General features: G+C 47.8%; 1 protein-coding gene and 1 pseudogene across 1 annotated transcript in view; one reads left to right on the top strand and one right to left on the bottom strand.

The window, feature by feature from the left end:
* Positions 1-23,681, top strand: part of PRKCH (protein kinase C eta) — a 225,712-nt gene that overhangs the window by 131,994 nt on the left and 70,037 nt on the right. Inside the window, exons 8-9 of the mRNA XM_036309254.1 lie at positions 3,018-3,161; positions 3,376-3,549. Of these exons, the coding sequence (XP_036165147.1) occupies positions 3,018-3,161; positions 3,376-3,549 (318 nt within the window). The remainder of the gene's footprint in view (positions 1-3,017; positions 3,162-3,375; positions 3,550-23,681) is intronic.
* On the bottom strand, positions 18,967-21,111 carry LOC118656226 (annotated as a pseudogene).

Consider the following 23,681-nt stretch of genomic DNA (forward strand, 5'->3'; position numbering starts at 1 on the left):
GTGAGTGTGATCTGGTAAAAATCGGGGCCTTGGCGGGCCCCCCCCCTCCCCGCAGTGCAGTTGCCCCATAACAATGGGCTCAGCTTCCTCCTCTCTTAAGGGGTTGAACTTGAAGCTGTCTGAGGTTCTCCACAGCCCTGGGATCGCAGTTCTATAGTTTTATTTATGGGTTACAGATCTGCCTCTCAAGTTCACTGACAGGTGCTCCTGCCTCTCGGGTCCTGGGAGTGGGTGGAGTCATGTCCGTTGCCTTGGACATGTTTTGTCTTGCCCCCTCCCTGCCTGACCTCTCCACCTGCTGTTTCGTATTAGAGCAGCGGTTCTCAACCTGTGGGTCGCGACCCCTTTGGGGGTCAAACGACCCTTTCACAGGGGTCCCCTAAAACCATCGGAAAACACATATATAATTACATATTGTTTTTGTGATGAATCACTATGCTTTAATTATGTTCAATTCGTAACAATGAAAATACATCCTGCAGATCAGATATTCACATTATGATTCATAACAGTAGCAAAATTACAGTGATGAAGTAGCAACGAAAATAATTTTATGGTTGGGGGTCACCACAACATGAGGAACTGTATTAAAGGGTCGCAGCATTAGGAAGGTTGAGAACCACTGTCTTAGAACCTCGGACACTCTCCAGGCCCACCTCTTGCTGCCTTCCTGGCCTGGCTCCGAAGAGAGCTGGGAGGGAGCTGTGGCTATGGCTGTGATCTTTGAAAGGTGGAGCTTGATACTGACAGCTGATTCAGGAGAATTCTAGACTTAGCTACTCTCAAGGTGTCTAGGTGCTTAGGAAAGGAGGTACAGTCCCTGTCAGGTTCTTGGTTATCCAGAACATGTCAGTGAAGCACCCATTTCCTTCTTATGACAGATACCTGGCAAACGTTGTAGTCTTGATATTTCAGGAAGGCATTGGCAAAGTCCTTTGGTGTCTCTGTCTTGTGGAGAGACAGGCAGGATGCTAATACCACGGGGCGGGGGGGGGGGGGTGTCTAATGCCCAGGACAGCTGCTCCTGAAGGGCACAGATGAAAGATCTCAGCCTCAACCAGAGCTTCTAAGATACGACGGGAATAAGATAGACTGTGCGGCCACCTGTCATATGCCACCAAGTGTCTTTCATATTCTGATATTTAATAATGAGAAAACCAAAGTTACCTGTTACTTGATAGTACACTATTAAAAAGAGGCAGAGAATCTGAAGGCTATCAAAAGAGAAGAATGGGTTAAAAAAATAGATTGGGAAACACTGGCATGGAGCTTTCTGCCAGTGCCAACGCAGCCAGGGGAAGTATTGAAGTGGAGGAAGTGAAATTCAAGCGGGTGAAATTCTTCTGTCTTTGAAAAATGTGTGATCAGAGGTCTGGATGAGAAATTATTAAAACAATTGGATTTGTAAGACGATCCATTTTATATCTTGCTATCACTGTTTTATTGGGTTGAGCAGATAAAATCCTTATCGTTTCAGGCTTTTGCACAGTTGTTTATTGCAAACATCGTTTAGGCATTGCCCCAGATAAGCTTTTCTTAAAAAATCAAAATAGGTCAGAAGGTCCAGGATGTTTGACTTTTGATCTGTTGTTTAGTGGTAACTTGTATCATAAATGTCCCAAGGTGGACATCTGCAAGTCACCTTGCCTTTAGGGAGCGCCCTCACCATGATGGGGCTTATCCCACTGGGATGGGGCTGGAGAACCCGCTGAGGAGGCCATACTTCTGGTTCGGTGTGGGGAGACTGGGACCCGCATTGTGCTGGTGGTCGACCTTTCTAGAGGGCAAGTGCCTATGTATCAAAGTTCTTCAAATTTAACACGTTGGCTTAAAGAATTCCATTTCCAGAATATTATCTTAAGAAAATAGATGATGAGGAACATGATGATAATGAGGAGGAGGAGGAGGAGGAGGAGGACAGACAACATAGCTCATGTTGAATGTTGCCTATAAAGCACATTCAATAATAAAGCACCAACCTAAGTGCGTTGTATGCACGTGTTCCTTTACTCCTCATAGTAACTCGTGTAGCAGGTGCCATAACATCCTCTTTGTTAGAAGAGGAAACTGAGGCACAGAGAGCTGGGTAGGCAACTGTGCCAAGGTCACTGGGTTAGGTTGCAGAGCTGTGATTGGAACCCAGGCAGCCCGCTTGGAAGTAGGCTAGACTCCTACTCACCCTGTTGACTGTGGTATTATTTATATTTGTAAAAATGGGAGGTAACCTGTATTTCTAATAGCAGGGGAATTTGTGAATAAATTGCGATACATCCACAAAATGGAGTATTGGACAGCCCTTACAACTCTGGTGTTTTGGAGGATATTTAAAGATATGGAAAATACACATGACAAAACGTTAAATAAAAATGTGTTATGAAACAATTTTATTATATTTTTAAAATATCAAGTATGAAGGCAGACGTGTATATGTGTGTGTGATTGTTTTTACGTTTTTTGTTTTTGAGGGAGGCTGGTGAGATCATAGGTATTTAAAATTTTATCCTTCATACTTTTATTCATTGTCCAAGTTTTTACATTGAATTTTATTTCTCATGTAATTTAAAATATTGTATAAATAATGTTGCTTTATTCATTCAAGTCCTCATATGGAGCCCTTGATCCTCTGAGCAATTATTGAAGACCTCTCTTTGTAGGCAGTGGACACCAGGTGGCGCTCTTGGAATCTGACCACCCTGTAGAAATACACTGCAAAAAACCAGAGGGATCAGATTAAGGCGTTGGGGGGGTTTTTTTGCATTTTTATACGTGCCCACTTGAGCATAAATTGAAAATCTATGGCTTAGATATATTTTTAAATGATTTTTCCCCCAAATACAGTAAGCACAGATCAGGGGATAGTCTTGAATGGCAAAACCTGATCACATGTCAAGCTGAATTGATCTTACCCCACATGTTGTATTAAGTGTTGAAGCTGCAAGTAAGATCTTCTCCACCCATAAATGCTTCACGAGCACACTGTGAGTTCTGACTCCATGTATTCTTTCTCTTCTTTACAGAAGCTCGTTTCCAGATCAACTCTAAGACGACAGGGAAAGGAGAGCACCAAAGAAGGAAATGGGGTTGGGGGTAATTCTTCCAACCGGTTTGGTATCGACAACTTTGAGTTCATCCGAGTGTTGGGGAAGGGGAGCTTTGGGAAGGTGAGTCTTGGTTTTCACTGTTTGGATTAAAGTAAGCATGTTGTGTGTGTGTGCATGTGTGTGTGTATGTGTATGTGTGTATGTGTGTGTGTGTGTGTGTGTGTGTGTGTGTACACACTCACATTTCCCATGTGTCCTTCCCTTCCTGCCCTGTGCGTGCCCACACCCTAAGAACTGCAAGAGTTCTCATGCTCCTCCCACCGCTTTGCCACAGGTGATGCTTGCAAGAATAAAAGAAACAGGAGACCTCTATGCCGTGAAGGTGCTGAAGAAGGACGTGATCCTGCAGGATGACGACGTGGAGTGCACAATGACGGAGAAAAGGATCCTGTCCTTGGCCCGCAATCACCCCTTCCTCACTCAGTTGTTCTGCTGCTTTCAGACCCCTGTGAGTATGACTCGGATTCACCGCCTCCGTGGCCTCCTTTCTTAAAGGGTTGAGACAGTAAGATGTCAAAGATTTCATAAAGTAGAATATCAGAAACTTTGGGGGCCTGAGCTCCCCCGGTAGGGCCATCTGAAGGTACCCACGGGCTCCTGATGACTGTGGGAGAAAGTTGAAACCAGTGAACTAACCAGTTTCTTTCATGTTGTCCTGAAGAAGGATCACTTTGAGGGCTGTGTGTCCTATGGTTATAAAGGTCTTTATAGTAAGTCTTCTCTAGCACAGTGAAGGTTACCAAAATCTAAGAATAGAAAAAGGTCATGGGCTGCTTATCTTGGTGACTTTGACCTTGGCTTCACTCCTAAATGTTTAACAAGAGCTCAGACCAGGGTAGGCCCAGAGAGGGCACCTTGATCTGTAATGTCCCAAGGCATTGCTCCTGGCCTTGGCCAGGGACCCTTGCCTTCATTCTGTGGACTGATCCTGGGATTCAAGTCTGTCTGTCCTCTAATGGTGTGCAGTTAGAAATGCAATGCTTTTGGCTGCAGTTAACAGACTACCCAACCAGTCATAGTTTATGCAATAAACAGAAAGGATGAGTTTAGTTCTTTAATATAAATGTTTTCTGGAGGATTCTGGTGGCAGCACCGTTAGGGTTGACTTAGTTGCTCAGTGACATTGGTCATCTCTTCCCCTTGGGGTCTCACGTTATTTGCCACAATTGTAAACATCACACCTCCTGGGGCAGCATCCAGAGGAGGAAGCAGGGGGCCAGAGGCACAGGGCTTCATGGGCCACCCTCGTTTTATCAGAGAGAGAAACTTCTTTCTAGACTTGAGTCACCTGCTCACCCTTAGCTGCAAAGGAGGCTGGAAGAGCAAATATCTAGTGAAGGTAAGCTGCTTTACCAGGATAGACTCCCACCAGCCATGACTCATCCCCTGGGACAGGCCACTGTGCTGCCCAATTATCACTGAGTTTCTGTTGTCAATGAAGAGGGAAGACGGCTCCTGAGAAGTCACCAAGAGAGTCTGCCAAGGTATTTAGAACCTTCTTGTAGTCAAAGGCATTCTTGGAAAGTGAATTCGGGACATGTCCCTTGACTGTGCTACCATCAGGGCAATAGAGGTGGGAGCAGGATCGGGACATCCCACCTGATCCAGGAATGGTGCAGTGCAATTCCAGGGAGCCAGAGGGTGAGTTAGAATTTAGTTAGGCAAAAAGAGAATGAAGGTGGATATGCCGTAGAGGGTAACTGCAGTTGCACAAGTGTGGCCGTGAGCAAGACCATGAGGGTGAATACAGCCAGCATGTGTGAAGTATGGAGGTTGCAGAAGGGCTTGCTGAGAACTGAAGCTGCAGAGGTGGCTGGGGCCGGCCTGTGAAGGGCCTTGTGGCAGGGGTGGGCAAACTTTTTGACTCGAGGGCCACAATGGGTTCTTAAACTGGACTGGAGGGCCAGAACAAAAGCATGGATGGAGTGTTTGTGTCAACTAATATAAATTCAAAGTAAACATCACTACATAAAAGGGTACGGTCTTTTTTCTTTTTAGTTTTATTCATTTCAAACGGGCCAGATCCGGCCCGTGGGCCGTAGTTTCCCCAAGGCTGGCCTTGTGGGCTGTGTTAAGGAACATGGATTCTAGTCCTAAGAGCACATGGAAGAAATTTAAGCAGAGATATGGCATATCAGGTTGCATTTTTCAACTGGAAAACTATTTTTTGTAGTAGGTAATATAAGCATCCTCCAATATCCATATCCTCTCTCTGAAAGACACAATTATTACTGATTTCATAGACTTTCAAAGAATATTTTGCACATGAAAACATACATACATACCAATTATGCATTCATATTTATTTTTTAAAAATACAAATGCTGGTATACATTGCCCACCATTCTATACCTTATTTTGTTGAAAATGTAATAATATATCTTGGTGATTGTTTCATATTTGTATATACATAGCTGCCTCATTTTTAATGGCTGCATAGTACTCCATTTTGAGAACATGACACAATTTATTTTACTTGTTTCCTGTTGCTATGTACCCAGTTGGATGTACCCAGTCTCTTAATCAGTGTTGCAGGGAGTCCCCTTGTGCTTCTATTTTTATATATTGTGCTATTATTTCTGTACTAGTGGCCTGGTACACGATTCGTGCACATTGAAAGGAAATTAATTAGAAGGTGGCCAGTGGGGTGGGACTGGGCAAGATGGGCCAGACACGCCCTGGAGCCAACCTTCCACCATCCCTCCCTAGCCGGCCACACCTGGGGCGGCACTGCAGCTCAAAGGGCATCTGTGGTCACCGCAGCTCAGCAGTAAACCAGATTCAGGGTTGACAGTGCCCCAGCAAAAACATAGCCCCTGGCCAAAAGTGGAATTGCATGGCCCCAAGAGGAATCGGACTCCCTCCTCTCTGGTTCCAGGGCGTGTCACCTGAGAACCACCACTGCCAAATCACCACAGCTCGGCAACCCCTGCATTGAGCGTCTGCCCCCTGGCGATCAGTGCACATCATACCTACTGGCTGGTTGGACGGTTGGATGGTTGCTTAGCCTTTTATATATGTAGATGATACACTATATGAATTTGTGTTGCTTGTTAAAATTCTGACTGAGTCCAATTGGCCTTCTCCCCCATAGCGGTTAAAGGCAGCTAACATTTTACCACCTATACACTAGGCATTGTTCTAAGTGCTTTCTGTATACTGTCTCATTTAATCCTTACAGGAACCCTGTGAAGTAAGTTCTATTAGCATTACTCCCGTTTTACATATGAGGAATCCGAGGCACAAGGGCATTTAGCTTCCAAGTGGCAGAGGTTTTGGATCCAGGCAGTCTGACTACAGAGCCCAGGTTCTTACCACTTGCTTGCTGAATTTCTAAATTCACATGCCCAAACCATGAGAGGACCGATTTCCCCCACCCTCCATCACAGCTTGCTATCTATCGTTTTGATGAGCGGAGGGATTGAAAAAGGGTTCTTCCGAGTTCTGATTTGCATTTCTCTGGCTGTGAGTGAAGCTGAGCATTCACAGGTATTTAAAGGTCCCCTGTGTTCAAATCTTTGTTGTAAGCAACCATGTGCAGCCTGGAGAATGGGTGGGGCAGGGAAGGCTGGAAGCTGGGAGCGGGAGGATGCATGAAAGGGGACACACAGTGTGTACTCCATGCTGTCCAAGCACATCAGAAAGAATGGGAGTGGCAGCTAATATCTTCTTAGGCCACGTGCCCCCTGCACTCGTTCCTTCCTCCTCATGGTCTGGGCTCCTGGAGGCCACACCCTCCTCACCTCATGGTCTGTGGTGCCTCCAGGCAGCCCTGGCTCCCATGCTGCCCTGTCACCCCTCCCCTGGTTCTCTGTTCCCAGGCCTGGGGTCCATGGTTCTTGTGGAATTCCAGTCCTGCTGTCCTCCACTGCTGCCTGGGCTGTCCCTGAAATCCTGTTTCCTGTGCTCTTCACTTTGCCTGCTATAAAGCCCTTTCCCGTCCTCAACCCCTTCATCCAGATGTTTTCTCAGAGACGAGGGGGGTGACAGCTCGTGAAACACCCTCGTGGAAAAGGATGGTACCATTTGGTGGGTGATACCGGTCACCCGCCTGCATCTCAGGCTTGAGCCTTGTGCTCATACCATGAACCAAATGGCAGGGCAGCTATGGCTCAGGCCATCCTCCCAGGGCCTGAGCCAAAGAACAGATGGTTTCCTGTGACATTAGGTTAGATGATCTCCATCAGCTGGTAACCTTTGAGTCAGACAGTGGACAGGCATTTCGTGAACCTAAGTCTGGTTGTGCAGCAGCTGTTGTCTCAAGTTACTCGCATGAAAAAATAACAACGTGTCCCATACCCACCTCCAGGGAGTCCCTGCAGTTCTACGGAGGCAGGCAGAGGTGTCACGGACAGTTAGCCTTCGTGAAGGTCAAGTAGAACAAGAAATTAACTTGGAACAGATTAGGAGCCCAATGAAAGTAATGTGTACAATGCAGACTTTTCTAGAAGAGCATAAATTACACAATATGCCACAATAGCAGTGGCCACATGGTTTCCAGTGTTCATCAGGTTAAGCCTTCAGTAGCATTGGCCATCTTTTTCCTAGTGGCATTTCCTGTGTGGCCACAAGGTGGCAGTCGTCACTGCAAGGTGATTTTCCTTTCTCCACCAGAGACAGAAACTGACATCAGGGTTTAGAATTTGTGCTTTGTAGTAGACGCCTCCCACGCAAAGGAGAAAGGGCATTTTCTGCCGCCCTAAACCCAGACCATAAAATAGGAGGAACCAACTTAAAAGAATCGAGTGGGTTTTTCTCATGCCGAGGGCAGAGATACACAGTTTTCATTCTGCCGTGGTTTATGACTTCTTTCAGGTTTGCAAGGTACCAGACTCCGCAACATGTGCGGCATTTGCTTGCTGTGCGTCTGCCCATCTGTCAGAAATCCTCAGTGACTATCCCCATTTGCTGTTGAGAAACTAACTGTAACGAACAGAACAGGTTAGTGACTCTGAGAAATGACCACAGGCAGATCGTTACTTTCCAGCTACTGAGCCTGGCCGGGCCCCGGCCTCTAACGTGAGATGCTCACCAGTGTGTAATGCTGGGCTGTGACAGTCTCCCTGGGAGAAATCTGCAAAGTTTTGTTTCACTGTGAAGAGCCTGTAGAAACGGCTCTCCTCTCCTGCCCGGCCCTGCAGAATGAGCGCCTCTGAAGGCCAGAGAAAGGGGGAAGGAAACTTGCTGAGGGTTCCTCAGACTGTGAATGGTGGAGACAAGGTTCGGCTCTGGGTCAGGCTGACTCTGGGGCCCCCGCTGTGTGCTGGGACCCAGCAGTCATGGTCTTATACCACATGTAGGTCATCGATTCAGCATCTCCTTAAGCACCTCCTCCCGTCTGCCCTGGCTGCCCTCCAGCCTGCTGGGAGGAAGCAGCATTGCCCTTGGAAAGGGCAGACCTGCGTTCTTCCAACTTTGTGTTGCTCCGTCTGAATGGCTTGAGTGAGCCTGCCGTAAAATGCCTTTGAACCTTAAGGTTCTCGTGGTTAAAATGAAAGCAGGACTGCTGTGAGGGCCAAAGGAGAGGATGCAGACATGCTTTGTACACACGCAACACTATTCACAAGTGAGTAGCTCATTGTGGTAGCGACCACTTCCCTCCCACACCAAAGGAAAATGTCCTGGGGCTTCTCCCGTGGCCAGCACAGACCCCACATCGGAGGATGGAGCAAACACCCCCAAAGTAGGAATTTGGAAGCTCCTATTGTTCTTGGAACAAAACAATAAGTAAGCAAATTTCATCTATTCAACTTCAATTGAACTTCATATATTTAAGTAGGATTGTAAGCCCATAAATGATTGCCCCTGATTTTTGCATAATAATACATGTTACCGGCAAGTTCTAGTATATCATTAATTGGCATCCTCTTTGTTTCTGATAGCATTGTAAATCCTAGCACTTTGTGAGTTATTTGATCATCTGAATCAAGACTCGTAAAAATGTTTATACTCTTGGATCTGCTTATTGTGTTTCCGATCATCTAGCCTAAGAAAACAACATAAGGAATATAGAATAAGTGTTATGCATAAAGAAGTTTAATTTTCAGTGCATTATTTTTATAACAGGAAAATACTGAAAACAACTGCAGCATTTAGCAATAGAATTTTACTTAATTTCTATAGCTTTTGGTGAAGATTTTCAGCCACTAAAGAGATCACTGAATGTTAAGCAGTTAAATGATTATGTGTCAGACGCTGTCATAAGCACCTAACATGTATTATTCACAGTGCTTACAACAGCCCTGTAAGACAGGCACAATTATTGTCTTCACTTTGCTGAGTGAAAAAGTGAAGCACTGAGGAGTTGAGTCACTCGCCCAAAATTCAGTACAGTAAATGGTAGAACTAGGAGGTTAGAGCCCAGGAAATAACACAGAATCTGTGATGATTACTGGCCCGTATCCATATCAGTGAACTGCCACACCTGGCCCCTCCTCAAAAAAAAAAAAAAGACTGGAAGGAAATTATGCCAATAAGCCATCAGGGACTGTACAAAGGCAGTGAAAGTAAGGGTGATTTTCTTTCTTTTTCCTACGTACCCATTTCAGTCATGTGGTTATATTTCTTTAACAATGGGGGTGAGAGGAGGGAGGCATTATTACGCCAGGGAGGGCCTGTCCGGGGTGCAGGCCGCCTTCCCCACCCTTTCAGGTTACATTCCCGTCACACTCCTTTCATCTTCACCAGTGACTGCTGTGTCAGCAGCTGGGGCCCCGGCATTTATGGCCTGGAATCCGGGACCCCCACCCCCAGCTCAGGGCTTCCACTCTGGCTCTCCTCCTGGTGCCCAGAGGGAAGAACAAAGGCTCGGCAGTAGCAGGAAGGGGAGCGGCGGAGTAAATACTGGTCAGATGCTTCCGTCTTTGTTCAGAGACCCAGTTTATTGAAGCAAAGGTTTCCATTTGGAAAACATATGAGGCTGCGCCCTGCCAGGTCCACACAGTGAGCCATGCAGAGCCCGTTCTTTGGGGGATGCTCAGGTTTGCCTTGGGACATGTTGTGTAGGCAGGTGGGCCACAGACTGCAGGGCCCCGCCCTCTACAGCAGCGGTTCTCAACCTGTGGGCCGCGAGCCCTTTGGCGGTCGAACAACCCTTTCACAGGGGTCGCCTAAGACCATCCTGCATAGCAGATATTTACATTACGATTCATAACAGTAGCAACATTACAGTTAAGAAGTAGCAACGAAAATAATTTTGTGGTTGGGTCACAATATGAGGAACTGTATTGAAAGGGCCAGAAGGTTGAGAACCACTGTTCTGCAGGGACAGAGGCCCAGTGCTCTCCCCTCTCTCCTGCTCTCTCTCTACCTGTTGGTTCTTTCCTCAGGACACCCGGGCTACTGACTGATGTGTGTCTGGATGTCCACTGCGTGTCAGCCTGCCAGGGTCGTCCACAAAGCAGGTGCCCAGAGCTCCTGGCAGGGCATCGCTTTACGTAAGAAGCCACTCCCCCGTGTCATTCTGCAGAGCAGAAATCCTGCCCCTGCAGGGCAGGGGGTCCTGGACTCCTGTGAGCTAGATGCTGCCCGTACACGGCTTGTGCAAAATGCCTTCAGTCTACTGAAACCATGCTTAGAACATGTCACCGAAACATTCTTTTCTCTGTATTATTTTCTCCATAGCAAAGGTGTGTGTGTGTGTGTGTGTGTGTGTGTGTGTGTGTGTATATGTGCATGTGCATGTGCATGTGCCTGTGTTGAGACAGACAGGCAGGAAAAATAGACACAAGTGAGTCATGTGGCCCTGGAATGATGAACCTTCCAGAATTTCATCAGACAGGTGACTACGCTGCAGCCTTTTGCACGCGAGTCCCAGGTCCTAATTCTGGCTTGTCTTGAGGAAGGTTCCCTGCTTTTGATGTTTTTCCAGAGAAGCCCGCCCACTTGAATCCTACGTTCTTCCATCAGAGACCTGTCGGCAGAGATGCCTCCAGAAAGTGACCCTCGGGCTGGTTTTTTGCACGTGGGGGCTGGGAGGCTGCCCCGCAGCCCTGCACAGCCCTGCCTTTCCTTGCCGAGTGTTCAGGGAGCATCTGGCAGGGGCAGCCACGCCTGTTTGACTGCTGAGCGGCTGCCAGCAGCTGGCCTGGGGACGAGAAGGCACATGTGGTTCCTGGAGCAGCATTTGCCCCCCCACCCTCCCTACTGTGCTTGGAGTCGCAGTGATGCCCTGGGTTAAGGGAACAAGGCTCTGAGATGGTGGGTTAGGTGAGGAGAGGGGAAGTGCAGTGGAAAAAGCTGGAAGACTTGCCTCCTGAGGGAGGAGGGTTCCAGAGGCCTCTGTCGGTGCCTCCAGTGAGCTGGTCATTCTCGGAGCCTTAGTGCATGGGCTTTGCAGAACGGCTGGGTGAAGAAAGAGCAGCAGCTGCTCCCCTTTGAGACCCTGGCATATGTTTTAGATGCATGATATCATTACCAGTGTCCATAAAACTGCACATTATCGCATTCCATAAATACCTGTTGAATGAAACATTTCATTTAATACCCAAAACAATCCGGGGAGGTACAGAAACGGTTATCCTCATTGTAAAGATCCAGAAACCAGGGTCCAGAGGAGTTAAATAACTTGCCCCGGGTCCCAAAGCAAGGAGAGCCAGACCCTGGGTCCCTGACCAGGTCCTCCAGCTCAGTAATCTACACCAGGGCCATTATGCCACACATAGAAATGTGCTCTCTGTGGAATGTGCGCAGCTGAGAATAGTGACATTCGCCAGGAATAAAGGCAGTCTCTCTCTCTCTCTCTCTCTCTCTCTCTCTCTCTCTCTCTCTATATATATATATATATATATATATATATATATATATGTGGTTTTGTGGCCTTTTATGAAATACTGGAGGATATTTTCCCTCGTATGTTTGGAACTAGGTTTCCTCTTATCCCCTGAGCAGTGACTTACCGCAAATCTGATTCGGTCCCCTTATGGGTCATTGGTTGTAATTTGCCTTTGGCTCAGATAAAAATAGAAAGTGAGCCAGAACACGGTGTTTCCCAGTTGGGCATGATCCCAACTATCAATAGCGTTCTGTCTGGGGACAGAGTGCACCCAGGCCGTCTCCAGCCCCTGGTTGCAGGGGGTTATTGGGACCTCTGCCTTGTCCTCTCGGGCCTGCAGGCTTCCCAGTTCTCGGGGGTAAACAGGGCCGTGGAAATGAGAGGGAAATGAGAGGCCGAGGCTCGTGCTGTTCCCTTGGCTCGCCCTGTTTGGGTGGGACTGCCAGGAGACTCCCTGTGACAAACGGGTTTGAAAGGGTTGGCATGTGCTTTTTGTTGCAGTTTGAGGTTATTCAGTTGTAACTGGCCTTGGTGTCGCTCGCCACAGTCATTATGGATGACGTAGACCCACCACCCCGGCCTGTGTTTGGGAATACGGCTCATGGACTGTGCACAAGCTCTCTTGATGTGTCTGAGACTTGCCAGGGTCAGACTTGGTCCCCCGTTTTCCCGTGACCCATGAAGCTTGATGGTGGGAGTCTCGGTTATGGTTTTCCCCGACCATCTGGGAGACTGCCAACCAGAGCTCCTCTGGCCTCACAGGGCCCTGCCTGGAAGCCCTGGTCTGGACATGCCAGGACTGGCTCTGAGAATAAAAATGTGATGGGCTGCCCAGGTGGTGTAGCTCAGTGGTTGAGCATCGATCCATGAAGCAGAAGGTCATGGTTCAAATCCCAGTCAGGGCACACGCCTGGGTTGTGGGCCTGATCAATGATTCTCTCTCATCATTGATGTTTCTAACTCCCTCTCCCTTCCTCTCTAAATCAATAAAAACATTCAAAATAATTTTTTTAATGTGATGGGTTATCTGCCAAATAGGTTTGTGAAAGTCCATCATTCCGGGGTCACACCAATTGAGCACCAGGTGAGAGGAGCCGTTCTTTTACTCCTCAGTCCAGCTGGGGAGAGGAGAGAATACACATGGAACAGCAGTGTGCAGCAGCTCGCACAGAGCAAACGCAGGCATCGTGTGCAACAGGAAGTGGCACCGAAAATAAACACGGGATGCAGGGGGACAGCCTTGCCTGCGAGTCAGTCCTTCCACAGGAATGGGCCAGCGTGGCTATAAGACTAACACACCAGCGAGCACCTGAGCTTCGAGCAGCATCGGGATGGGAGGTGTTTCCTCAGGACGCTGGGTGTCTCCAGCCTTGACTGACGGGGGCCTTTGGGCCAGCGCCTGAAGCTGCACCTGGAAGTGGCTACAGTGGGTCCTCGAATATCCCCACCCCCACCCCCATCTCCCACCCAGAAAACAGAATTGTGCAGTGTAAAAAGCTGACTGCTCTGGTGGAAACCGCAGACCATAATCTATTCTAGCTTTGAGGTACGTGCGTTTTCCACAATGACTTCATCCCTGGTAGAAGCCCAGCTGTGTACACCCCTTCTAGGCCCAGAGCTTGCCAGGAGCCCTCCTGGCAGAATGGGCCCTGTCTGGCCGCATAAATCCAGTCCACCTGTTAGAAGAGAGAACGGCCCCCTGCCAGGTGAGGCCCGAAGGTATGCTTTCAGTCAGCAAACCTGCTCTGAGTGCCTTCACGCAGCAGGGAATAAGGTGCAACGTGGACCCTGCCCTGGGGAGCTGTGCCCGGGGCCTCCGTGGGCCTGGCCGGCTGTTCACATGTATCTGGATGGCTGACGAGGGCAGGCTCAGAGCAGCCATCTGCTTAGAAGGGACTTGTCTGGAAGTCCATGTGCAAAGGCAGCGCACTTTTCTTTCACGGGTGCAGTGAATTTGGAACCTGATGGGGATTATCATCGCGAGGAGGCCCACAAGCAGCCGGCATTGCCTCTGTGGGGTGATGGGTTCCCTGGCACTTTGGGGTTGGGGGCCTGGAGCAGAAGTAATGGGAAGAGCCGCCCACTCTGCTTCCCTCGCTCACTGTTGCTCTCTGGGGAGTCTTCCTTGTCCCTCTGGGGTGACTGGTCCCTTTACCGACAGCCCCTGCACGAGGCTGCAGGGACACTGCACACCCCAAATAAGCCCTTGTCCCAGGGCGGACTGATCCTCCTGCCTCTGCTGTCAGCGAACACCTTGCAGCCCTCCCCGCTCCGCTGGGGGGCTTTGGCAGGCCCTGTCTTCCCTTCAGGGCCACCCAGGGAGTTTCTGTTTCCTTTCTGTGCGAGTTGTCCAACTTTTAGTCTGTTTGTAGAGCAAAAGAGCAGGCTGTATTTACAGCTCACCCCTACCTGTTTTTCTAGGACGGCCTGTAATGATTTATCACTTAGGTGTTACGGAGTCTTGGAACTCTTCCCAGAGCCTCTTAATTCCATTCTTATGGCGTGTGGTATACGATATTTTAAACATTCAAATGATGTCACGTGTAATTCCCAACCATAACAAGAGAGGAGAGCTCTTCCAGCAAACCCCTACCCTCCCCAACACCCGTTTCTCTCTGTGCGTGGACACGTCTGCTTCCCTTTTCTTCAGCACCTCTCACTCCTGGGAGCTCTAAGCCATGTCTCCTTGAGCCATGGAACTAGCCGGTGTCAACACCTGGCCAGACCTTCTGAGCCAGTGGTGAAAGGCGGTTCAGTTGAATGAAACACAACCGACAACGTAGGGAACAGATAAGGGGGAGTTGACCTAGAGCCAGTGAAGGTTCTCCTCTGGAAGCCTGTGGGAGTGCCTGTCCATTAGCCTGATTTGTCCTCTGCACTCGGGCTCCAGGACCCACCTGAAGGAGGGAGTTCCCTTCCTTCTGGCTCAGGACTCTCCCCACCACGCTGACCTCACCAACAGGTCTAATGGCTCATTTTATTTTTTCCATCACCATTTATCCCCTCTATGCCCTCTTCCACCTCCCTCCACTTCCCTCTCCCCTCCCGCAGTCACCACACTGTTGTCCACTAATAGTTTTAATAATCAAATGGCTAGTGAATTTTCCAGCAAAAAGATATAACTTTAAAAATCGCTCATTTGCATAATGCGATGTCATTTGCCCCCTGCTCACATTTGGGGTGGGATAACCCCTTGTCAGGGGGGCTGTCCTGTGCATCGTAGAGTTAGAAGCATCGCCAGCCGCTGTTCACTACATGCCGGTAGCACCTCCCTTGTTGTGACAACCAAAAATGTCTCCAGATGCTGCCAAATGTCACTGCCTTGTGAGAATGTCAGTTCAGAGGCCTGTCCTACATATGAGAAGTCAAGTGGCTAGAAGATCACTTTACTTATTAGGGGCCAAAGCAAAGAGTGTAAAGATCTTCCGTATAAAGTACAAGCATTCTTCCCCCCCCTCCACCCCCGAGTTTGTGGACAGGCCAAGTTCCTGTTAGGGGCCCAGCTATTGGTGGCTGCACTGTGGCACTTGCCGGGACTGGGGCCCTGGGCTGGGAGGACAGTGGAAGTGCACAGGGTCCGTGGACTATGAGGGAGGGTTCTCAGGTGCCAGGGGTTCTGGACCGGGAAACCTGCTGTGATAAGGCAGAATGAGCAGAGCCTGGGGGCGAGTAGGGAGCAGAAGATTAGCTCTATTAGCACATATTTAAAATCGGTTGTGTTTAAAAGCCAGTACTTGAAATACCACAGCTTTTCTTGTTTTGGCATTGAATGTTTCTACTTCCACTTTACCGTCAAGGCGTAGAATCAGTGGTATTTTATGAAAATCGTCACCTCCACCCTGAATTCACAGGGTTGCCTATCTGTGATAAGCAAAGCTCGAAGAAACATTTTTCAACCAGTGTAGACAAATGTGTTGGTAGCAATACAGATGTGCTTTGAGGAAAACAAATGGCTATTTTCTTTCTTTTGTTTCCCTCGCATGGAAATGTCATTTCATCTGAAAGATACAGATACCTTCGATGCTCTTTTCAAAACTGAGTGGTCTCCTAAATATTGAAAGTAAACCCTAACCACTAGAGACACTGGCTGATTCTATATTGAATGGTAATATTGTATCTATCTTGCCTTTTTAAATCAACTCACTAAGTGTTACTGAGCACACATATGTGCCAGGGATTGAAGACATATAAAAGAACAAAACATGGACCCGTCCTCCAGTTACTTTCAGCCAAGGATCATGCTAAACACAGATACCAACAACACTGTGATGGAGACAAGAGTCATAACATGGTCCTTGGGGAGGATGGAAGGGCTCCAGAGGAAGGGCTGTCTGAGCTGGGTTTTGAGGATGAATAGGAGCCCTGCAATTATAGAGTGGGCGGGAGGGACAGGCCTCGCAGACAGGTGATTCAGCGCAGAGGCAGAGAATTAAAATGTGTGATGTGCCTAGGAAACCCCAAAAGGCTTGATGCAACAGGAATGTAGGGGAGGAAAAAGGGGTAGTGAAAAAGAAGCAAAGCCATAATTGGGTCTGACATCCATTGCTAAGAAGCTTGCCCTCAGTCATGGAGGTGAAAGGATCTGGTAGGTCAGGGAGCAACATGAGATTTACATTTGAGGAGGTGCTCCCTGGTGGCTGTCTGCAGGAGGGGAAGTTGGGGTGCTCCCTGGTGGCTGTCTGCAAGAGGGAGACTTGGGGGTGCTCCCTGGTGGCTGTCTGCAGGATGGGAGTTGGGGGTGCTCCCTGGTGGCTGTCTGCAGGAGGGGGAGTTGGGGGTGCTCCCTGGTGGCTGTCTGCAGGAGAGGGAGTTGGGGTGCTCCCTGGTGGCTGTCTGCAGGAGAGGGAGTTGGGATGCTCCCTGGTGGCTGTCTGCAGGAAGGGGAGTTGAGGGTGCTCCCTGGTGGCTGTCTGCAGGAAGAGGAGCTGGGGGAAGAGGACTGGGAAGGATCTTAAACCCGTCATCTGTTGGACCTGCTTGCTCCAAGGCAGCAGTCATGGGAGGGAGTGAAGTCAAGGAGGTGAAATTGAGAGGAGAGGCCAGAGTTCCAGCCAGTTGGGAGAAGAGAATATGATAAATTCACTTTGAAAGAAATTCAGGGATAAGATGTTTCTTGCTCAGAAACGGGGTTCAGATGGGAAATTAGATTTCGTTGTCATCAGTGTCCTCTTGGTAGAAGCTACAATTTAAAATAGTTCAGTAGGTGTTAATAGATGGAGAAGAGAGGAGAGCTGGAAAGGGAATAATAAGTAAGAGTGGAGAAAGGTGGAAAGGAGTCTGCACGAAGAATCAGAAGGAAGTGATTTCACAGGAGGAGGAACGAAGCGGCCAGATGAAGTCAGTTCACAAAAGACTCAAAGTACCCATGGATGTGGGGTGAGGTTTCCGCCTTAGTCTGTGCTCTCATCCTTGTGATTTAAAGGGCCCATCTGAACTCCATGTAGCCAACTGAAGCTTCTCTATGAAGCTAACACAATGCCCTCTCTTCTGGGCAAACGTTTCATCCATTTCTGATCACTTGGCCCCTCGTCCGATTAGACTTGTCTCTTGACTCTGGTCCCCCTCATGCTGTAGCAAGGTCTGCATCTTCCTTCCTCAGTGGACAGTGGAGATCAGTGTTTCACCCATATTGCAGAAAGGCTTTGGGAAGAGGTTGTGGGGAGTCATTTGCTTGTACACATCTCGTTCCCCAGCCAGAGAGAGGATCCAAGGAGAGCATGTTGAGGCCTCACTGGAAGAACCAAGCTCAAAATAGCACGCGGAACGCACCTTCTAACAGACTTCAGGGAGCACTGTGCACCGTGGGGCGGAGGAAGGAACAGGCTCTCGGCCCGCGGATTCCCAGGCATCGTCGTGAGGCAGATGTGGGATATTCTTGGCCAATTCACTACTTGTCTAACTGGGCAAATGTTTAATCAGACAAATGCAGGGTCTCTTCCCTTGAGGCAGGAAGATCTCAGTCATCCACAGATCGGAGGAAGAGATGAAATCTTGGCTGCTTTGAGAGGTTGCAAAGTTTAGGAACATCTGTTATGTAAAAACTAGAGGCATGGTGCACAAATTCGTGCACTGGTGGAATCAGGCCAGACCAGCTGAGGGGAGGGACCGTGGGTGGTTGGCTGGCCAGCCCTGCCCCTGATCAGGGTGTTGGGGGCCAGATCAGGCTGGTTAGCTGCTGCAATGTGTGTCATAGCCACCAGTTGTTCTGGTCATTCTGGTCATTCCGCTGTCTGGTCGCTGGGCATAGATAGATAGATAGATAGATAGATAGATAGATAGATAGATGACCTAAGTAAATGGCATTTCTACTCTTTATTCTATAGCCTCATACAAACTAAATCCATAAATATTGTCCACAGACCTGCTGCCATTTGGTGCTTAGACCAAACTCTTTATAAAGAGAATTGCTCTGTGTGAAATATGGTTTAAATGGATCCTATAGTGCATACTTTTAAGTAAGTAAACCTTTTTTAAAAAGTAAATAATCGCCTAAGCTGTCCTGACAGGAAGCTAAACTCAGAGTTAGATTTGGGAATGTAATTCAGAACAAAATACCATGTTCAGTTAGCAGTAATCTACTCTGAGATGCCTGTGTTTCCAGACTGAATCATCTTTAAATTATCTTTATTAACTAGACTATTAATACCATGTCCCCTTATTTCCATTGCTTGATTAGAAGTGCAGCTAATTGTAGGACTGCATAGAAATGTCATTGAGAATAGTATATAACTGTTTAAAAAAATCATTGTTTTGATGACTAAGTACATCAGGAAATAGGTAGTATAAGTGAAAAAAGAAGGTTATATTTGTTTATTTTCTCTTTCTTTAAGCATGCTATCGGGTGTTAAGTATAAGTAGGATGTAAAGGGAAAATAAATTCTATTTAAAATCATTTTGCCCTGAAATCTCCAGTTCTCTGGATGCTAAAAGCCATAAATATTTTTGTTTCTCCTTGCATTTGGGCTTCTGTCTCTGAGTGCCAAGGTTATGGGCCATTGTATTTAGTATTTTTCCTCAATTTTTCATGTATTTACTTTACAATTACATTTGAACCGTAAAAGAGAAAATCCAAAATTTCTTAAAGGGGCCCAAAGTGGCATCAAGCAGACCCACTTCTTTTCTTCTAAACATTCCAATGCCAATTTATGTTTTTAAAGGGTTCTGTGTAATTCTATGATTGCTTTGCCTTTTGTTTGTACAATTGTCCAACCTTTGAAAATTACCTAAGTTGTAAAAATGTTCCCTCCCTCCCATCCAGGGGTAATTAGAAATCCTGAAGAGGCCAATTCAACAGGGCCTCTAACGTAATAGAAACAAAAAGCATAAAGATGAAAACAAAACAAATTGACGAAGGTATGTGGCCAGTGTCTCTCAGGAGTGGGGCCCTGGCTGCTACCTGGGGTTATGAAAGGCAGAGCCCCCAGCATGCAGTACAGTAGCGGGGAGATCTCACAGCCACGTCTTGCTTGCTCTAGCATGTCCGTGTCCAGCCTAGGTGTCGTGCCCTCCTCCGCCGCTCGGCTGTGTGCGCCTGGTTTTCCAAGTCCCCTCTGTCATAGCTGTCTGCACACTCCATTTTCCATGATAGGTTTTCAATCTCAGCCTCCAGTTGAGCCTGATGGTATTCAAACAGCTTCTTCCTGGGCCCAGACTCCATGTAGTATACACATGGGTATGTGTATTGCAGGCTGTATTGACACTTGGCCAAGAGCTTGGCAGGGTTCTGTAGGTACTGCCCATCAATCTACGTCCCCAGATCATTCATGATCCTCTGGATCTTCTCATGAATCTCCTGGTATGTCTGTGCTTCCAGCTGCAAGCTCTTGGTGTGGTTTTCCCACCTTTCAAAGTAGAACAAGTATTTCTTGAGGGCCTCCCTGGCTGGGCCTGCTGGCTCTGGTTGACGATGTTGGCGTTCTCCTTATACCTACTGCACTCAGAGTCCTCGCTGCCGTGGGTCTTCCAGTCTCCTAGACACATCCAGCAGAAGCTGTATGGACACTTGGAACATTGCACGTGATTGCAACCTCTGTTCTTCTCAATGCAGATGTTGCACTTGGGACCGTCTTTAGTGTGAGCACTAATGTAGTTGGCTGTTTCAGAGTCATCGGCACACTTCCGGAGCCATTTCCAGATTGTGGCACAGTCTGTGGGGGCGGGATACATCTGATGACACTTGAAACAGAAGACCTCGTTGCGCTGATCGCACTGGACTTGGCGAGCTCTGGGCTCTGACACCTGGAGGAGCCTGGGGCAGTCTGCACCAGGGCACAGCTGGAGCTGGCAATGACTATCCACATAGTCCCTGAAGAGGTAGAACCTGTATTTGTCTCTTAGCTCTTCATTGGGCAATAATGGAAACAAAGAATCCTCTGGTGTTCAAAGTGAGCAGTCCTGAGCCATGCAAGAGACTCCCATACCCACCCCATCTTTGACAAGTACTGAACAGTGCTGCTCCCAGCCGCTGCAGCAAAACTGGTGCTAGCAGACCAGCGAGAGTAGGTTTTCCCTCCACACAAACTGCATACACATTGCACAGTGGTGAGGGGATGGGCTGTGGGGACATGTTTCGATGGATCAGGCTGAACTTGAGCCTCAACGAGCAGCTGAGCCAAATTAGACTTATATCTGTCCATTATCTCTGCAACTTGCAAGTAGAAATAACCAATAGAAATTTAGCAACTGAATGAGACACCTTTAGGACAGCCAAGCTGGTCATGTGCTCATTGAGAGCATCCTCAGACCCCTTGTAGGTCAAGCAGATGAACTCGTACTCCCTCAGGATCAAAGGCATCGGCCCCTGCTGCTCCACATTGCTGGCTACTCCCACAATAGCCCTCTATGTCCCCAGGGTCCTCGCCCTCTTCCTCTTCTTTGCAATTTGGGTCACAGTCCTCTTCATTACTGTCAGACCCCTGGCTATTCATGTCCACAGACATCTTAGCATCCAGCCAAGTTGCAAATCAGGAAAGCAGGATTTTTCCCCCCTCCCCCTAAACCTTACCACCTTCTCAACTGCATTAGTGTTTTTATCTTCTGTAATCCTTGAAGATCTTTCAGGAAGATGTTACCCAAATATTCTGTCATATAATTTACATCAGGAGCCGCCGCCCCACAGCTGCTGAGCCTGGGCGGGCCAGACCGGGTTGTGCCAGGCCAGAGGGCTCTCCCTGCTTCGCTTCTTGAATTCTTCCACTAACTATTTCAACTATGGGCAAGGCACTTCAGCTATTTGCACTTTAGTCTCATAAAACATGTGGATGGAAGGAATCCATGCAGTTTGTTCCAGGCTTTCATACCATTCTGGTTTCAATTGTCTCAGGAAACAAAAATCACCTCCTGCCATGTTAGTTCCAAAAGGGTTTATGAACCCTCACGAGGGTGCAGGCACTATGCTCGGTGGCATCTGGGCTCTGCCTGCGAAGGTCTCAGGTCCTCCATGGAAAACAAGATCAAGTGCACAAGCCAGTGTGGCCGGCACAGAGATACCGGGCGAGGTGTGTGTGGACCAGGGACATCAGAGGAGCTCTGCCAGGAAGGGAAGACTTCACTGTGTCCCTGACTGTATGTTTGCTGCTTATTTATGCATTAAGAACATCCTGCCCCAGATGCTTCACAGTGCATTGAACTGCAAGTTAGATCACCTCATAGTTTCCCTAGTCTGGGGTATATGCCAGGAAGCTTTGTTCAGTTTCATGGCCACCATCTAGCCGGCATGGCTCAGTGGTTGAGTGTCAACCCATGAACTAGGAAGTTATGGTTCGAATCCCAGTCAGGACACATGCCCCAGTTGTAGGCTTGACACCCACTAGGGGAAATGCAGGAGGCAGCCAATCAACGGCTGTCTATCATCATTGATGTTTCTATCTCTCTCTCCCTCTCCCTTCCTCTCTGAAATCAATAAAAATATATATATTAAAAACAAAGACATGGCCACAATGCACCCAGTTTATGAGGACAATACTTGGTCTCTGAAAAGAGAGCCATGTGTTCCTCCAGGTTTGCAATGCAAGTCCCTAAGGACTCCTTCTACTGGAGACATATTGCTCCCCCCCAAAGACAAGCTCTCTGAGCTAAGGCAGGATGGATCATACCCAGGGGCTGATGGAAGGGTTGCTGGTGATTGAATTAACTTCTGCTATCTTCTGGGCTGTGCAAAATAAGTCAAAAATAAAAGGTAGGCCTTAGATTCTCTCTCATTGTTTCTGCCTTGAAGCCTTTGTAATCGTTCTTAAGGTGGTTAAATTCCAGTTGTCTCTGGTTCAGGCATGATGCAATGCAATTTCCTCACAAGGGTGCTTTTCCACCCTGACCTCTTTGACGTCAGTAACGGTTTCCTGTTTATTTGAACTCCCTATTCACCCTGTAGCTGACTTCCTCGGAGAGCAATCACAATGCAAGGGCACTTATAAGAAATGCAGCACAGTGCCATTACTGAGGTGTCCTTCTTGTCCATAGCGGTCAATGGCACTTCACAGCTTTTGATACAGGGTTAGTTCATTTACAAAGAATTCCAAAACAATTCTTAGAACACGGGTAGATGAGTGTAGATGTGGCTCCCAGGTTGACGTTGCTTTAAAGCAATAATTAGTCATTAACTTTTACTGCTGTTTCTAGTCTTTGAATTATTTCCAAAAGATAAGCTGCATCTTCACTGTAATACATCTTTAAATGAGAGTTATATTTGTCGATTGTAGGGACTATGGATTCTTTCTGTAAACAGAAAAGGCTTTCTCATTCTGTTGATAAAAGTGAACCAACTTTATAGAGGAGAAGAATAGCTACTACAAAGAGTCTCACTGTGAAGTGCTTGTGGGGCAGCACAAGCTTTGCAATAATGATAATGAGTATGCGTATGAACTCCTGAAATAGAGAATATGAATTATAATCTGATCTCAGAAAATTAGAAAACTTTCTGGAACTGAAACTTGGTTAACGTATTTTTGTTATAAAATCTAGTTTTGTAACCCTTTGCTTAGCTCTCACTTCCCAGAAGGAAAGTCCTCCTCACTAGGTCAAGGTCATGACCAAGTGTTACAAGGAAATGCCCCTTAGCCCCAGCCACTGGCCTAGGCGTCCTCCTGGTATTTTGAACCCTGTAGATTCCTGTCTCACACTGAGTTGGCAGGGGTGCCGCAGCTGCTGTTCCTGCTGTCATTTTATTCCTCTTTACTTGCCCATCAGGGAGCTCTCTGAGCGAGGCACCATCCCAGCCTCAAGGTTGTGGGCAGCTCACTGCTGTGTGGGCTGCAGCCCTCCCAAGGGCCCAGAGCCCCAGGAGCAAGTGGCTGTGGCAGCTGAAGAGACAGTGGAGGTGGATATGATGAAGAAGAAGGTGGTAATAATCATTGCTAGCATTTATGGAGCACTCTCTGTATGCCAGGCACTGTTTGAGACTCTTAGCTTAAGTCATTTCATCCTCATACACTGTCCGTCATCTTATTATCCCCATTTTGCAAATGAGAGTTTTGAGAGAGAAAAAATAACTACAGCTCAGCGGGAGCTGCTTTCACATCTCAGGCATCCTGGCTCTGGAGCGCAGCCCTCGCCACTGGGCTGAGCTGCCTCTTCTAACACGAGGACTCGGGCGCTGGGCACAAGGTCTCCAGGAGGTAGCTTTAGTCCCTGTGTGTGATGTAGAAATGACAATGGCTTCTGTTTGCTGAGATTCTCTTCTGGGCCCCGTGCTGTGCGAGGCGCTTTGCTTCTGGTTTAATCCCCTCACCATCTCCGTGATATGTTATTACCTCCAATTTATAAATAGGAAACCTCCTGCCCCTTAATAATTGGTGTGTGTTGCAGTTAAA

This window comes from Myotis myotis, unplaced genomic scaffold, assembly GCF_014108235.1.
Source record: "Myotis myotis isolate mMyoMyo1 unplaced genomic scaffold, mMyoMyo1.p scaffold_m19_p_1, whole genome shotgun sequence".
Lineage (NCBI taxonomy): Eukaryota > Metazoa > Chordata > Mammalia > Chiroptera > Vespertilionidae > Myotis > Myotis myotis.